This window comes from Dipodomys ordii, unplaced genomic scaffold, assembly GCF_000151885.1.
Source record: "Dipodomys ordii isolate 6190 unplaced genomic scaffold, Dord_2.0 Scaffold9, whole genome shotgun sequence".
NCBI classification, from domain to species: Eukaryota; Metazoa; Chordata; class Mammalia; order Rodentia; family Heteromyidae; genus Dipodomys; species Dipodomys ordii.
Genome location: NW_012267225.1, coordinates 23,240,415 through 23,257,712, shown reverse-complemented (window position 1 = coordinate 23,257,712; position 17,298 = coordinate 23,240,415). Strand labels below are relative to the sequence as shown.

The 17,298-nt window shown below is 37.2% G+C and overlaps 1 protein-coding gene across 1 annotated transcript in view; it reads left to right on the top strand.

The window, feature by feature from the left end:
- The window catches only part of Nsmaf (neutral sphingomyelinase (N-SMase) activation associated factor), a 149,562-nt gene that overhangs the window by 116,922 nt on the left and 15,342 nt on the right, over positions 1-17,298 (top strand). Inside the window, exons 12-16 of the mRNA XM_013009266.1 lie at positions 9,187-9,316; positions 10,810-10,881; positions 13,635-13,743; positions 15,798-15,974; positions 17,138-17,217. Coding sequence (XP_012864720.1) covers positions 9,187-9,316; positions 10,810-10,881; positions 13,635-13,743; positions 15,798-15,974; positions 17,138-17,217 — 568 coding nt within the window. The remainder of the gene's footprint in view (positions 1-9,186; positions 9,317-10,809; positions 10,882-13,634; positions 13,744-15,797; positions 15,975-17,137; positions 17,218-17,298) is intronic.

Genomic DNA, 17,298 nt, shown 5'->3' with positions numbered 1-17,298 from the left:
TGTGATCAATTCCACTAGCTTTAGACTGTTTATATGTGTACAGTCTCATCTATGAGCTATTTCCAAGTCTATTTGCGAGCATTTTTATTTTGCTTATGTAATCATGCTTAGGAAGAAGTAGAAAGCATTGATTGAGTAGATTAATTCATTTATGGATGATTATGTGCTAGGCTTTCACAGGAGCTTATGTTTATAAATAAGACTACTTTGTAATATTCTATTTCCATCTTTGTGAGATTTGAGAATTAGACTCATCCTGACCCTTACCCTACATTATCACATGTTAAAGAGCTTACTACTAAAGCTGTCAAGCTAGTAAGTGGTTTTTGTGTTTGTGTCACTTGTACTATTAATTTTTGTTCTATTTTTCTAGAGGCAGATTTATTAGGTTCTTAAATTGCTGAGGTAGAAATAGTTTCCATCCTAGAAAGGAACAGAAATAGTAGAAAAAAAATCACCTTCTCCTGACCTATTTTGAGTATATAATTTGTTTAACTAGTTATTTATACTCACATGTCTGGGCATCAGCATGACAGTGTTTAAAAGAAGTGGTTTTCTAGGAAAGCTAAAAATTTCCCAGTCTCTGAAATGTTAGGCTGAGGAATCTCAAGGATATTTTTTGCATTTATGAAATGAAGTGTTCTAATATTGTATACTTTCTAAAAATATTCCAGTATTGTATAATTTATCAAAAAACCCTGAAGGCTAACTTACCAAGTTGAGCTTTCATCATTCTTAGTAATACTTTTACTGAAAAAAACTATTTTCTCTGCTTTTTATATTGAAAATTTCAAATCCTCCTAAGTTGAAAAATGAATATAATGAAGTACCAGTTTATTAACATTTTGCCAAATTTGCTTTTAGATCTTGCAGACTCAACTCACTCATGTTAGTGCTCTGTGTGTATATACATTATATGTATGTTAGCTGTCTATGTTTGTGAGTACTGCGCCTGTGGAGTCAACCAATTATGGATTGAAAACACTTGAAAAAATGCTTCTCTACTGAACATGTGCAGGCTTTTTTTTTTCCTTAATACTTCTAAACAGTACAGTATAACAACTATTTTATAGCTCTTAGTCATTTATAATACCTACTGGTATTATAAAATAATTTAGGGAAGCTTTCCAGTATACAGGAAGATGTGTGTGTAAATACTCCACCATTTAACAATATAGGACTTGAGCACCAGTGGATTTTGTGTGTATGTGTGTATATATGTATGTGTAATTATATCTATTATGTACATTTTATACATAACATACAATAATTAGTTATATACTATATATTATGTTTAAGTAATAGTATATACGTGCTTTTTATGTTTGCATTATGTGTTAAATAATACAATTTTTGAATCATTTGAAACTAAGTTAGACATTGTGACATTGCCCCCATGAGTCCTTCAGCACACATCCATTAGCATGTATCCATTAAGGCTTATTGTTCTTGATCTCCTGATACCATCTAATATGTAGCTACATATTTACAGTTCTCCCATTTTTTATCCTCAAAATATCCTTTTAAGATACTCTGATTTAAGATGTTATAACAAGACAGAAGGATAGAGCAGTATTCTCTTTCTGTCTTTTTGTTGTTGGTGGTGATGGTGTGGTCATGGGGCCTGAATTCTAGGCCTGGGTGCTGTCCCTCAGCTCTTTAGCTCAAGACTAGCATGCTACCACAGCACCACTTCTGCTTTTTTTTTTTTTTCTGCTATGTGGTGCTGAGGAATCGAACCCAGGGCCTCATGCATGCAAGGCAAGCGCTCTACCACTGAGCCACCTTCCCAGCCCTTCTCTTTATGTCTTATCCAGTGTTCCCAGTTGTTACATGCTTGGTATGGAGACACTCCTAACTTCTCTTCAGAATATTCTAGACATTTCCCTGAGACTACTGAAAAATTATCCAATTATTTTTTATTTGTATATAGAACCAATATAATTTTTAAAATACTAATATTATTTAACTTTCTCAAATTTACTCATTAGCTCTAGAGGAATTTTTCAGAGTGCAAAGAGTTCTCATATCTCTAGTCATTTAATCTGTGAACAATGACACTTTCAAAGAAAATCTATGGTGTGTGTGTGTGTGTGTGTGTGTGTGTATGTGTGTGTGTGTGTGTGTGTGTGCGTGTGCATGCGTGTGTGTGTGCGCGCGCGCGCGCTAAAGGCTAGGACACTGTCCCTGAATTCTTTTTGCTCAAGGCTAGTACTTTACCACTTTGAGCCATAGCTCTACTTCTGGTTTTCTGGTAGTTAACTGGAGATAAGAGTCCCATGGACTTTCCTGCTGGGTCTGGTTTTGAACTGCAATTCTCAAATCTCAGCTTTTCTGGGTAGCTAGGATTACAGGTGTGGGCCACCAGGGCCTGCTTATCTCTGTGGCTTTTATTTTCTACTTCCTGTCTTATTGTATTGTCTTAATAATAAATGTGCTGGGAACAAATACCCTTGTTGTACTCTAAAGCTTACAGGAAAAGAGTTTAATGCTTTCTTGTTAAAGAGAGATACTAACATACTGTCTTGTGAGTATCAGTGTTATTGGTTCACCCTTTGTCCTTTGTCTCACAATTTTTTTATTCTTATCTGTCTTTTTTTCTTTTATTTTTTAAATTTTATTTTATTGTCAAGGTGATGTACAGAGAGGTTACAGTTACAAATGTAGGGTAATAAGTACGTTTCTTTCCCACTTTTCCTCCCCCAGTCCTCCCCTCCCCCCCCAGTTGTAAAGTTCATTTCCAAAAAAGAGAGATACTAGCCCTAGTGTTTCCACACTTTTTAAAAAGTATTGATATCTTCTTTTTCATATTACTAAAAGCATAATTTAATTGTATTTTAAGCTTATGTCAGTTACATAGGGAGAGATTTTGTTGCTAAATACATATTTGCATTGTATTCTACCTCTCTGCCACATTCTTCATAGATGCCTTTTATCACGTGAGGAGGTACCTTTTTATTTTCAGTTTTCTCACATTTTGTCAACTCTTTTTTCAGTGTTTATGGACATTATCATATTTTCCTTTATTGTGCTCATATTGTGATTTTCATTTATTATTAATGTTCAGTCAACTTTGTATATGTGTAACTTGAGGTCATGATGTGCCCTTATCTTTACGTATTGCTGAATTGCTTTGCTTCTGTTTTGTTAAGTGTTTTTGCATCTATATTCATGAAAGGATATTACACTGTCATTCTCCAGTAATGTTGGAGGTTGATCAGGTTTTGGAACAGGGCTCTGCTGATCTCATAAAATATGTTGGCAGGTATTTCTTCAGTATTTGGAAAGTGTGGGTGGGATTGGTGTTATTTCCTTCTTACATTTTTAGTACAATTTTTATAAGATTTATTTAGGATCTCCAAGTGTTCTTAGAGATTTGGTATTATTTTTTTGAGACAAAGTCTTGCTATATGCAGCCCTGTGTAGCCTCTAACTTAAGATCTTCCTACCTCAACTTTTTGGGTGCTAGAATTATAGGTGTGAACAACCATGTTTGGCTTACTTTATTTTTAAACCAGACATAGGGCTCTTTGTTTCCTCTTGTACCTTCTTTGGTAAGTGTGTAGATCCAAAAAAAAGTATCCATTTCACTTAAGCTGTCAGATTTAGTGGCATATATTTGTCAATGACCTTTTAATTTAACAGAATCCATGATAGTGATTACTTTTTTTTTGGTATTGATTCTTAAGTTTTCTTTGTTTTTACTTTATCAGTATTAGCTAGGGCTTACCAATTTTATTGACTACTCAAATGACAACTTTGGAATTTGTTGTCTTTTTTTCTATTTTATTTAAGATTGATTCTGTTTTTTTTTCTTTTACTTCCTTTAGCTTATGAAGAACAGAGTAGGCTTCCACTAGCTCCTTGAGAACAAGGCCTAGCTGACTGATATGCTACCTTCCTTTGTAATAGAAGCACTTAAACTTACGATACTTTTTCAGTACTGCTTTAGCAGCATTAGGCAAATTTTGTTACATTTGCATTATCGTATAAAACAGTTTATAATTTCTGTCCGTCCATATGTGATTAGAGGTAGGTTGTTTAATTCCAAACATTTAAATATCTTATTGTTGCTGATTGCTAAAGTATTACTTGGTCAGAGAGTATATTCTGTATGATTTGTCTTTTTGTATTTGTTAAAATTTGTTTTATGGCCCAGCATTGATCTCTTTTCTAAAAAAGAATATGTGCTCTGCAGTTGCTGAATATAGTATCCTATAAGTGTCATGTCAATCCTATTGGCTAATGATTGTTAATGCTACATACTTTATTGCTTTGTTGACTTATTCTATCAGTTAGTGAAGGATGTTCAGATTGCCAGTGATATTTAAGAATCATTTCCCTCATGTCTTCTAATTATTTACATGTATAATGGCTTCTTGATGTTATATCTTTCATCCATGTGCAGTGCCACCTTTTTTCTTTTATCTGCAATGCCTTTGGTCTTGGTGTTTTCATGTAGCCATGTCTCTTTACGTGTTTGATGCATAATGAATCTTTTCTATCCATTCCATGCCTAGCCTGTTTGTGCATATATCCTATTTCTAAAAAACACACATTATAATTAGATAGTTGAATCATGTGTTATGCATTCTGATAATCTCTTCTTTTAAATTGAAGTATTGGGTATATAAATCATGATTATATAATTGTATAGTTTTCAGCCCACTATCTTAGCACCTTATTTGTTCTTTGTTCCTTTGTTCTTGCTTTCTTGCCTTATTTTGGGTAAACCTTTCAGTTCGCTGTTTTATTTATTATTTACTTTTTTAGGTATATCACTTTGTGTTATTTTTATGGCTACTGTAGAGTTCAAAATATATACCTTGTACTTCAAATATTATGTTGTGCTACTTTAATAATAATAATAATACTTGAGTGTATTCTTTTTAGCCTTCCCTGCCTATTGTGGTTCATTATCTTTAATTTCTACACATATTAGAAACTCCACAATACAATAATGGTATTTCTGGTTTAAAAAGCTACAAGCTGGCCAAGCACCAGTGGCTCAAGCCTGTAATCCTAGCTACTCAAGAGACTAAAATCTAAAGATCATGGTTCCAAGCCAGGCTAAGCAGGAAAGACCATAAGACTCTTATCTCCAGTTAAATGGCAAAAAGCTAGAAATGGAGCTGTGGCTCAAGTTGTAGAGTGCTGTCCTTGAGCAAAAAAAACTTCAGGGTTAGCACCCAGGTCCTGAGTTCAAACCCCAGCAGTACTGGGTTCCCCCCCACCCCCACCCCCCGACTTAGGGTTTGGTTTGTTTGTTTTTGGTTGGTCATGAGGCTTGAACTCGGCCTGGGTACTATCCTTGAGCCTTTTTTTTTTTTCCTCTCAAAGCTAGTACTCTATCACTTTAAGCCACAGCTCCAATTCTGGTTTTCTAGCAGTTAAGTCAAGGTAAGTACCTCATGAACTTTTGCCCAGGCTGGCTTTGAAACACAGTCCTCAGATCTCAGCTTCCTGAGGAGCTAAGATTATATACATGAGCCATCAGCACCTGGCTATCTTCCTTTTTCTTTATAGGATTCATCTGATGTCATTTTTCTTATACCTAAGAACCTTCTATAGCATTTCTTATCATGTGGATTAATTCTTAATGGTTAAGAGATTCAGCTTCTTCTCTCACCAGTTTTTGCAGGACATTTTTAGATACAGAATAGTTTTGTTTTTTTAAATCATCACTTTAAAGATTTTTACTCCATGATTTCTCATGTGGAGTCACAGGAACTGGTATTATCTGTAAGTCCAATGTGATTTCTTTGTATTCATTCTGCTTTGTAGAATCAGTGTATAAGGAGAAAACACAGCTTTCCTACTCTGCTTCCAATGTGTAATACCTTTGTGATGCTGTGTTGGTTCTCAGACTCCAGCTGGGTATCCTGCAATTCAAGTCTGACACTGTCCACCAGGTGCTAGCTCAAATTGCACAGGTTAGGAACTCAATTCCACACGACTGCCCCCAATTCAGGCACCAGCTATATGTCCAGTTTGTCAGTTATGCTCTAACTGGCTATAAATCAGAGGTTTCCACAGCCTATTCTTTGGGTTTGATCTTTTGTTAGAATAGCTCGCAGAAGTTATGGAACACTTAGTAGTATATTAGTTAGATTGTGATTAAGGATGCAGGTGACCAATGAGGTAGAGAGATCCTTAGGGGTCTGGAAGGGTCCTGAACACAAGTCCTTCAGTTCCTGTGGAGTTGGGAGTTGCCACCCCTTCTGCACATAGATGTGGTCACCAACTTGGAAGTTGTCCAAGTCTTGTAGCTTAAAGGACTCTTAAGGAGCCTTCACCACATAGGATGATCTGTTATTAACTCATTCTCTAGCTTTTCTCCCCTTCACCAAGGATGGGGTGAGGTTGAAAGGTCCAATCCTTATAATCATGGTATGATCTTTTTGGTGTCCCGACTATATCCAGAAGTCCACTAAGAGTCTTTGTTATCAAGAAAATCCCAGGGGAGGAAGTGCTCTGTGTCATAAATTATGTCCCAAGATCAAATATTAGAACAAAACAGTCACCTAGTACCCTTGCTGCTTAGGAAATTAGATGGATTTTACAAACTCAGTGCAGGAACTTGAAGTAGAGAGGAAACACATATTACTTTACTATGGCACACATACTTTAGAATATCACATACCCATGAATTGATAGCTTTCGTCAGTTGTCAGCTGTTTTCTCCTTGGATATATTTTGTTCTATTTCCTGTTGTTTCTTCATGTTGTACTTAATGTTACTATGTTGTTGTTGTTGTTTTGGTCTGTTATGGGGTAGGGCTTGAACTGTAGGCCTGGACACTGTCCCTCAGCTCTTCAGCTCAAGGCTAGCGCTCTACCACACCACAGCACCACTTCCGGCTTTTTCTGTTTATGTAGTGCTGAGGAATTGAACCCAGGGCCTCATGCATGCAAGGCAAGCACTCTACCACTGAGCCACATTCTCAGCCCTGTTACTATGTTTTATGGTTACTCAGAGATCAGATATTTGGTTCAGTATTTTTTCTTCTCTTTCTCTCTGTCTTCCTCATTGCTGTCAAGACATTTTTATTGCCCTGTTTCTCAGTTTTACTGGGCTTTTCTACTCTGTCACTCTGTTGTTAAGCTTCTTTAACTTCTGATAGCCAGATTTTATTTATTTCCTTTGGTTAGTTTTTCATACTTTCTCTTCTGGAATCCTCTCTTTACATATGTTGTTAATCCTTTTTGCTTTGTTCCTTTTTACATTTTTTATTATTATAAATGTGATGCACAGATACATAAATCAGGTAAAAAATGTATTTCCTTTTGGACAATGTCACCCCTTTCCTCACTCTCCCAGTTTTTCCCACCCACAAGTTGTATAGTTTATTTTCAACATAGTGTCCATTGCGTACCATTGCTATATTTGTTCACCCTTTGTCCCTCCATTTCCATGTCCCCCCTTATCTTTCCAAGACATAAATGAACAAAGAAGACAAAAATAAAACAAAAACAGCAACAAAGAAAAGTCCTCTTGTTTCCATTTCCTGTCTTTCTATGTTCTTGAGTGTATTCATTATGGTGGCCATCTAGTGTTCTGACAGAGCCAACACTTGGGTTTCCTTCTCTTAAGTCTTTTTTTTTTTTGAGCATAGGTCATATTTTCTTGTTTCTTCGTGTGTCTTGTAAGTTTTTATTGTATGCAGAACAGTTTGTTTACTTGTAAAGACTGAACTAAAAAATATATACCTCCAAAAATAACATGTCTAGCCTTTTTCTTGTTGATTCTGTCAGGTTGCTTTTGGAGTAAGGCTTTGTGGTAGCCCTGGCTAACTTCAAGTCACTGCTGTCTGCACACTATGGAGGGAATAGTTTAAACTTTTCAAAGAGACATAGAATCTGAGCACTTGAGCAATTCTGGAGATTCTTTGGAGCTTTAAGACAGAGCCTTTTGAAATGGTTTGAGATCAGTCTTGCTGTCACTGCAATCAAGAGCCTTTCACATCTCTGGGAGCTTTCTTTCCCCTCCAATCCCTACTGTGGCTTTCTTTGAAAATCCCTTCTTCTACACCCCTTAGCCCTACCTGTTATAAGCTACTCTTTTCCTGTCACTTACCTACTACTTTTTTTCCTCTGATTAAATTCATGTAGGTTTCTTTGCATCCTCAGCTTTCTGAAGGGCTTTAAACATTGTGAGGATTGTTGAACTTTCCAATTGGTTTTGCTCATTTCAGTGAAAGCTTCAGGGTTCTCTTTCAATTGGACGTGCAAGCTTAGAAAGCTTATTGTACTCTGTTACTTAATCAATAGATATTCACTCCATTTTTGGTTCTGCAGAGCGATGCATGCCTTCTTGCATGCTAAGCAAACACCACCACTAAGCTCCATCTCCAGCCCCAGGAGATTTATTTTTAATCCAGTGATTTAAATAATTACCCTAAAATGTTGATTATTTGCTTCTTTCCCTGTTAACTTAGTAAAAGAATAGACTTTTCTGATGATGTACTATATAGATTGGTAGTAGAAAGATTATCTTACCACAATAAATTCAAGCCAATATTTCATCAAACTAAGGCTTCAGGTTATTGTAATTATGTAGTCAGAGCCTAATAAAAGTGTGTGTGGAATAATTGACACCTGTGTCAGAGACTACAATAATAGATCATTCTTTTTTAAATTATAGATGTATTTGTAGGTTGTGAGTTAGGTTAAGTCAGTTCTTTTATTCCTTTTGATAGTATGGATTTTGAACTCAGGCACTGGTGCTTGTTAGGTAAATGGTCTATCACTTGAGCTACATGAGGATCTTGCTCAGGCTGGCCTGTTTGCACAATCCTCTTACTTCCACCTGCCAGAGCTGGGATTACAATTATATACCACCACACCTGGCTCTAAAAACAGGGCCTAAAACAAAAATTGAAAGTTATATAAATGTAGGAACAGCTTCAAGGGCCATTTATTTTTACAGGAATTCAAATAGTTATTTGATGTTACTTGAAAAATATGTGTGTGTGTGTGTGTGTGTGTGTGTGTGTGTGTGTGTAATTTTCTGCTCTTAAGAAATCAAGTTTTCATTATGCCACCAAACACATCAGCTTCATCCATGCAACCAAGTTATAAAATGACTTCTCTCACTTAAATGTACTGTTTAGATATGTGTCTGTCACACCATCTAGACAGTGTAGCAAATTCTGACTTTTCATGTTGTTGCAATACATCTTTTCAGATTCCAGAGTGTTTCCGAAAAGCTCCATATGGAGTGCAAAGCAGAAATGGTGACACCTCTAGTGACAAATCCTGGACATGTGTGCATCACAGACACCAACCTCTATTTTCAGCCTCTCAATGGGTACCCGGTACGTAGACCACAGGGCCAGGGTTGGAGTAACCGCATCTACAGGTGCAGTTTTCCAGATGTTTGCCATCATAATCACTGTACCTTTGAATTTTGGTGGTGATCAAAATCATTTACCGATTCCCAGCCTTTGTGTCTGCACGGCCTCCCTGTGTAGACCCTGTGACCAGTCACCTAAATTTAAGCTTCTCTAATCTACTTTTGTTATTCTGACACCCTCACTGTTGGTGCCAAGAGTCACTAGGAACTTAACATTTTTCTGCTAGGAAGCATTGCTGGAAAAGAAATGGATGTTTCCTGCATATTTGTGTGCATACACTTATGTTGGTACTTCTTGCCTATCCTAAGTGTAGATTAGTAGTAGATCCAAATCTTCTCTGAGGCAGCACTGTTACCTGCCATTCTCCACTCTACCAGACATGAGGTAGAGATGCTACATTCCAATTTGGCAGGGTTCCTTCTCTTTCACAAAGACTTTAGACTTAGGACTAGGCCACAAAGCAAAGGTAAACACAGATTTCTACACCACCACTTGTTACTTACCTATAACTAGTCTCTTTTTGAAGTGGATCCTTGAAAGGGGAGCAATCCTGATATTCTTGCAGTACATTTTGCACCATTTGTCCATGCTGCTTATTGAATCAGGAGTATTTTCCCCTATTGTTCATGGCTCTAAAACAGAAGAGATGCTAGAAGGATTTTGGCCACTAGGTGGTGGTGCACACTTGCCAAGTTCTCCCGTGTGCTTGCCTAGAGTGACATTCTCTTGGTGGAATACCTTTGGCTTGGCTACTGCCATTATTGTTGCTTGGGTAAAACATTTATAGAAAAATGTATAAGTACATGCTACAGATTCAGGATCCATTGTATGAGCACTCATCCCTTCCCAGGGCTCTGGGTCAGGATCAATGATCTGACTTGGAGTCTTCAAGGCAGTTTCCACAATTGTATAACCTCTGTACTTCCACTTCCTCTCACCTGGGCGCAAGGATATGGAAGTTTTGCCTTTGAGCTGATCTCCTGTATTTTCTACTGTTTCAAAAGTTCCACGGACTGAGGAAACTTTTCTTCTTCCTTAAGACACAGTTTAGAGACTCTGTCTTTTATAGGCTGAAATTTGTTAAGGAGGTAAAAGATTCTATCAAGAATAAATGTATACTAAGCAAACCATTGATCTGTAAAATGTAGCTGAACTCCTGCATATTTAGTTGTTATTCTTGCCCTTCAGAATTCTGCATCACCCAGCAGTCTCACAGTAACCTGAGAGGTAGATGACTGCATTGTCCTTTGGGAGGTACTGTGTGGGAAGTAGGAGACACGGTCAGGGTTACAAAACTACTGAAAAATGGCAGAGCAGAATGCAAAACCAGATACATGATCTGTGTTGAGAGCTCCTTTTCTAGTTCGTTAGACAATACTCTGGTAAGATTTAATTATTCCCCCCCTCAATATAACATAAAACGATATTTGACATTGTCTTTCTACTTTTTAAAGAAACCTGTCGTCCAGATAACACTCCAAGATGTCCGCCGTATTTACAAGAGGAGGCATGGCCTCATGCCTTTGGTGAGTTCAAGTGCATTCCCAGGGCTAAGTGGATGGTTGCCATACTTTCAGTTTGGTTGGTGGCTTATGGACTTTCAGACCCTTTATTGATAGAGATCTAAAAATGTGCAAGTATATTAAGCCACGTGAACACCATTATAGGCAAGTGGTTTTTTTTCTCTTGCATATACTAGAAATCAATAGAGGAAAAGAGGTTCCAATGCTAAAACATTTTTAGTTCCACAAACATGAGGGCTCAGAGCATCTTTGAGTTTCTCACTATGAAATGTTGTACCCCTATTTCACAACGGGACACCCCAACACTCAATTCAGCTAGGAGTCTTTATTGCTATGTGGTGACTGCCTCCAGCTCCCAGAGCTTCAGAGTGTAGCAGCCAAGCCCTCTTACAGCAGGATTTTAAAGGGATAAGCCACAGGCAGGTGACATTTTTGCAATAAGCCAAAGCAAGCAAGCTGGGGACACAGAAGCAAGAATTACAGTTAGCAGGAACTTGGCTCTGGGAGTACAGAAGCAAGAATTACGCAGTTAGCCAGAATTTGGTGGTTATCCTGGTTTCCCCCTCACCCATTTCTCAGATTCTGCAAAAGGTCAGGTGTTCTTGATTCCGATTAGTCAGGTCACTGTGTCTTCTGCGTCATCCCTGGCCGGGAGAGTCCCCTAAGGCAGATGCTGATTGTTTTACTACTATTTACTGAATGCCACTAACCTGGTGTTTAATTCTCCCTAATTTACTTCAAGCCTTTATCTTTGGAATTTTCCTTTTAGTGACTAACCTGTAGTTTCTTTCTACAAAGAGGTTCTGCCTTTAATGTTTTGCCCTGTTCTGTTTTGTTTTTTTTTTTTTGTTTTTTTATTTTGGCCAGTCATGGGGCCTGAACTCTGGGTCTGGGCACTGTCCCTCACCTCTTCAGCTCAAGGCTAATGCTCTACCACTCGAGCCATAGCACCACTTCTGGCTTTTTCTGCTTATGTGGCACTGAAGAATCGAACCCAGGGCCTCATGCATGCAAGGCAAGCACTCTACCATTGAACAACCTTCCCAGCCCTTGCCCTATTCTTTTTTTTTGGGGGGGGTCCAGTTGTGGGGCCTGAACTCTGGGCCTGGGCACTGTCCCTCAGCTTTTCAGCTCAAGGCTAGTACTCTACCACTTGAGCCACAGCACCACTTTGGTCTTTTTTCTTTTTTCTTATGTGGTGCTGAGGAATTGAACCCAGGGCCTCAGGCATGCAAGGCAAGCACTCTACCACTGAGCCACCTTCCCATCCCCCTTGCCCTATTCTTAATGAATAATTTTGTTCTCTTTCTGATTTCACACTTTACATTCTTTTGTGGGGGTTATCACACTAAATTTTTATGCTTTCTGGGCTTAGGCTAGAATAATGTTTATAGAACATTCTAGTGTTCACCATCTGTTCAATGTAGCTAGTTCTCAAAGTAAACAATGGAAGATTTTAAAGAAATTGACTTGGGTTTCTAGTAGGACTATAGTAAAAATTAACTTATGTAACAGTCTTTGGGCTTAGAAACAGGGAGAATCACTACTTAAATCCTATGTTTTTTCCCCATTGTCTACCTTAAACTTCTGTGGATGCTTACATTTGTCTAATTAACTTTGGAAAGCAGTTTTTACAGAAGTGATGATGCCTTTTTATATGGACATCAGTATAAATTCATTTTCTTCTTTTTGAAGGTTCATTAATAACATGAAGAATTGTAAAAGCATTGTAGAATTTTAACTATCTCTTTGTATTTCTGAGTTGAGAAATTTAACTGCCTTGCTGCCTATTTATGCAAAAGGAAGCCTCTCCATTTCTAGCTCTAACAGGGAACTGGGGAGATGGATACTATCAGAAATCTCCTCTGGGTATATAGGAGCAATCAGAAAAGAGAAATGGGTTTGGGGGTGTGGCTTATTTGGTAGAGTACTAGCCAATGAATGAAAGCAAAAGGAAAGAAAAAGATAAAGTAACATTGATTAAGTGCCTTCTATACAATGTATATAACATCAATGTATATAACATCTCCCTCTTTGCCCTTACAATCCCTGTGGAATGAATGATTTCCAGTGTTTCAGATGAAGAAACAGACTTCAAGAGTTAATTTCTTAAAGTCTGTTGGCTAGCAAATAGCAGTAGTCTGAATTTGAACCCAGGATAACTTTGGGCTATCATCCTTGTCTGTTTCTGTTCTGAATAAGCCTTTACAATATATTATTCACAGAGCCCATATCTCCTTCCTTCCTTCCCTTCCTTTCCTTTTCTTTTTTCTTTGAGTCATACAGAAGTTGGCAGTCCTAAGGTTTGAACTCCACACCTTAAATTTGTTAGGCAGGTGCTCTACCACTTGAGCCACATCCCCAGCCCTTTGGCTCTAGCTGTTTATTGAATAGAGTCTTGCAGTTATGCCGGGGCCAGCTGGAATAACAGCTGTGTGCCATCACACCTGGCTTTATTGTTTGACATGGAATCTCATGAACGCTTTGCCTCTGGCCTCAAACCATAGTCCTCCTAATTTCTGTGTCTCAGGTAGCTAAGACTACGGGCATGAGCCATTGTGTTCAACCTACCAAAGAACATTTTACAGTATATGTAAATGCTTATGTATAATATAAATTTAGAGAGATAAATGATATCTGAGTCAAAGTATAGATGTGAAATATTAATATAAGATCTACAAAATAAGAATATAAATGGTTAAAAGGCTTTTGTAGATTTCAAGGTGAATATGATGTTATTCTTTCTGAATTTATAGGGCTTGGAGGTATTTTGCACTGAAGACGATCTGTGTTCTGACATCTACCTAAAGTTCTATGAACCTCAAGACAGAGATGACCTCTATTATTTTATCGCCACATACCTAGGTTTGTTTCTCACCCTTCATTATGTCTTCTTATATAATGGTAGTTCATTCCTAAAAGCTAAAAGCAGACAAGAGAAGAAAAGTGCCCTGTCTGGAGTTCTTTCTGTGATTCTGCTTCCTTCCTCCATCAGTAATGGTCATTGCTGAAATTTTATCTTAAAAAACAAGGGAAATGGGGCTGGGAAGGTGGCTCAGTGGTAGAGTGCTTGCCTTGCATGCATGAGGCCCTGGGTTGGATTCCTCAGCACCATATAAGAAGAAAAAGCTGAAAGTGGCACTGTGGCTCAAGTGGTAGAGTTCTAGCCTTGAGCTGAAGAACTGAGGGACAGCACCCAGGCCTAGAGTTCAGGCCCCATGACCAACAAAAAAAGGGGGGGAAGGGGGAATATTAAATTCATGTAGGTAATAGTTCATTTTAGTTATGTGTTTTTAAAACTCTAGATAATTTTTATCTGTTTTAACTCTTTCAATGACCTCCAAATTGAATGAATTATGAAGAATCTACCCAGATGTTTTTATATTCATTCATGTCTTCTATTGGTCTAATGGAAACCAAAGATTGTGTGTCTGAATGTGAGACAATACAGTCACTGATTGTGGTGAACCATGTACAAGCAACACTTGAGCTGTGTATACTTCAGGCTAGCAGGATAATTTCATTAATGACTGTTCAGTGTTTCAAGGAAAACATGAAATTTTCCACCTTTATATTGTTGTTATCGAACTTGAATTTTTTAATCGAACTGTATGACTAAATTAAACCAAGTTTACAAGGTTGTCAGATCAGTATAAATGAATTTTTTAAATGAATGTTGGGATCTGATTACTATCTGAATTTTGTTTAACTTTTAGTGTGCAATGAAATCTTTATGAGCCATATGGTAAAGTACATCTTTCCCTAGATATGAAATTTTCCTACAAGAAGGAATAGTTTATTTTTCCAAGAAGTAATCTATCTTATTATACAGGTTTGTAGTTAATGTTTTTTTCCACTCCTGAGCCATTTAAGTTTATTTAACTTGTAAATATAGTTTTCCTACAACTTTGCTTTTATCTCTAGTTCCTGATTTTTATTTTATCTTATTTTCCTGACTATAACAAAATTATAGCAAAAAAATTCAACTTTGTGGTAAGTCCTAAAATCTCAAGTCAGAACTGTGTCATGACCTAAAACATATTTTCTCAAGCTGTCAGCTCCCTTTGAAATGATGCTAAGGTTGTTCCTTGGTTTGCAGAGGGGTTTCCAGAGTGGAAATGAGGGGTAACAGAAATACTTTAATTTTCCTGTTAGCTGATTAGTAACTTGCTAATACTAAATAAGAATAAATATTGAGGGGCTGGGAATATAGCTTGGTGGTACAGTGCTTTCCTTGTATGCATGAAGCCCTGGGTTTGATTCCTTCATACCACATAAACAGAAAAAAAGCCAGAAGTGGAGCTGTAACTCAAGTGGTAGAGTGCTAGTCTTGAGCAAAAGAAGCTCAGGGGCAGTGCCCAACCCCTGAGTTCAAGCCCCAAGACTGGCAAAAAAATATAAATAAATATTGAATCAACATGTGAGTTTAAGTTGCTTGATAAAAATTTGAAAACAGAAATTTCTGAACAAAATACAAAATGTACTTGTTTTTAGGATAGTTGATTCCTCTGTACTCTAAGTAACTACTTTGGGAAAATAATCAACAGCCTATATTTCTTTATTTTAAAATGTATGTTCCAGCTGGGTGTTGGTGGCTTATACCTACAGAATCCTAGCTTCTCAGGAGGCTGAGATCTGAGGGTCATGGTTTGAAGCCAGCTCCAGGCAGGCAAGTCTATAAGACTTTTATCTCTAAGTAACTGAAAAAAAAAAGCTGGAAGAATGATGTGGCTCATGTAGTAGAGCTTCACAGCCTTTAGTAAAAAAGCCAAGGGACAGCAACCAAGCTCTGTGTTCCAGATCCAGTAACAAAAAAAAACATGTTCAAGAAGTTTGTGACTAGATTTTTAAGCAGCTAGTTCTTACATGTGAAGTAAAAGTGAATGCAGTGACACACTCCTGGGTCTGTTTCCCATTAGAGCACCATGTTGCAGAGCACACTGCTGAGAGCTATATGCTACAGTGGCAGCGAGGACACCTGTCCAACTATCAGTACCTCTTGCACCTCAACAACCTGGCCGACCGCAGCTGTAATGACCTCTCTCAGTACCCTGTGTTTCCGTGGATAATTAATGACTATCATAGCACAGAACTGGGTAAGTGCTGCATGTGTGGATGCTGACAAAGCTAAATCTGACATTGTCATCTTTCTTAATAGTTTTTAAGGAGAGATGACGTTCTGTTTTAGAACTATGATGTGGTAAGTGAAGAAGTTACAGCTCATTCATCTTTATTTTTAAAGATGACCAGTTTCCATGCGCGCGCACATACACATACACACACACACACACACACACGTATATTTTCTTTGCCATCTCTTGAAGGATATATATATATATATATATATATATATATGAAAAAAGGATAATTTTAATCTGGTGTTATAATTATTTATAAGTACCAAGTTTTGAAATATTTAATTTTCTTACTGAAAATTATGACTGTTGATAAAATTATTTTCAAATATTAATAAAACTTTTGATTACTCCCCTCAAATTATGCATTATAAAAGATCAGAAAGGAAGAATAAAAAATCATCCATAATTACATTACTGAAAGTCATTTTAGTTTTGTGGTACATAGACTTTGGTCTTGTTCCCTCAAATTATTTTAATAAAAATGTGATAGTTTAAATTTTACTTTATAATTTTTAAAAGTAAAATTAGCTGCTTTTGAAAGTTTGAGTTGAACCTTTGTAACTGAAAGAATAGATTGTCTTAGGAATTTAAGAAGAGTAAAATAATGAGCTTTTTAATTAGTTTAATTTTTATGTTTCATTTGAAAAGAAATTTTTTTTAGTCAGTCATGGGGCTTGAATTCAGGGCCTGAGCACTGACCCTGAGCCATTTTGCTCAAAACTAGCCCTCTACCCCTTGAGCCACAGCTCTATTTTTGGATTTTTGGTAGTTAATTGGAGATAAGAGTCTACGGACTTTCCTGCCTGGGCAGGATTCCAGCTTTGATTCTCAGATCTAAGCCTCCTAAGTATCTAGGATTACAAATGTGAGCCAACCAGCCCCTGGCAATTTTCTGTTTTTAATCAGAAAATAATTGTTTGAAGAAATTCACATTCAAAGCCAGATTAAAGGTACTACTTTTCTGTACTGTGCTTTTCTGTGCTGCTGTATAACAAATATAAATGCTATTCTTCATGGATTCATGTCTATCTAAAATTATTTTGTAGAAATAAGTGTGTAAATTTGGATCAGTTAAGGAGTGGTATAAGCTGAAGTACTTACTTACTTATTTATATTTACAGACTTGTCAAATCCAGCAACCTTCCGGGATCTTAGTAAGCCAGTGGGAGCCCTGAATAAGGAGAGACTAGAGAGACTGCTGGTATGTGGACTGGATGCAGGATTCTTGGTTTTTAAGTAACACAATGAGTCCTGGACTCTGCTTTCTCCCAGCCTCAGAGGA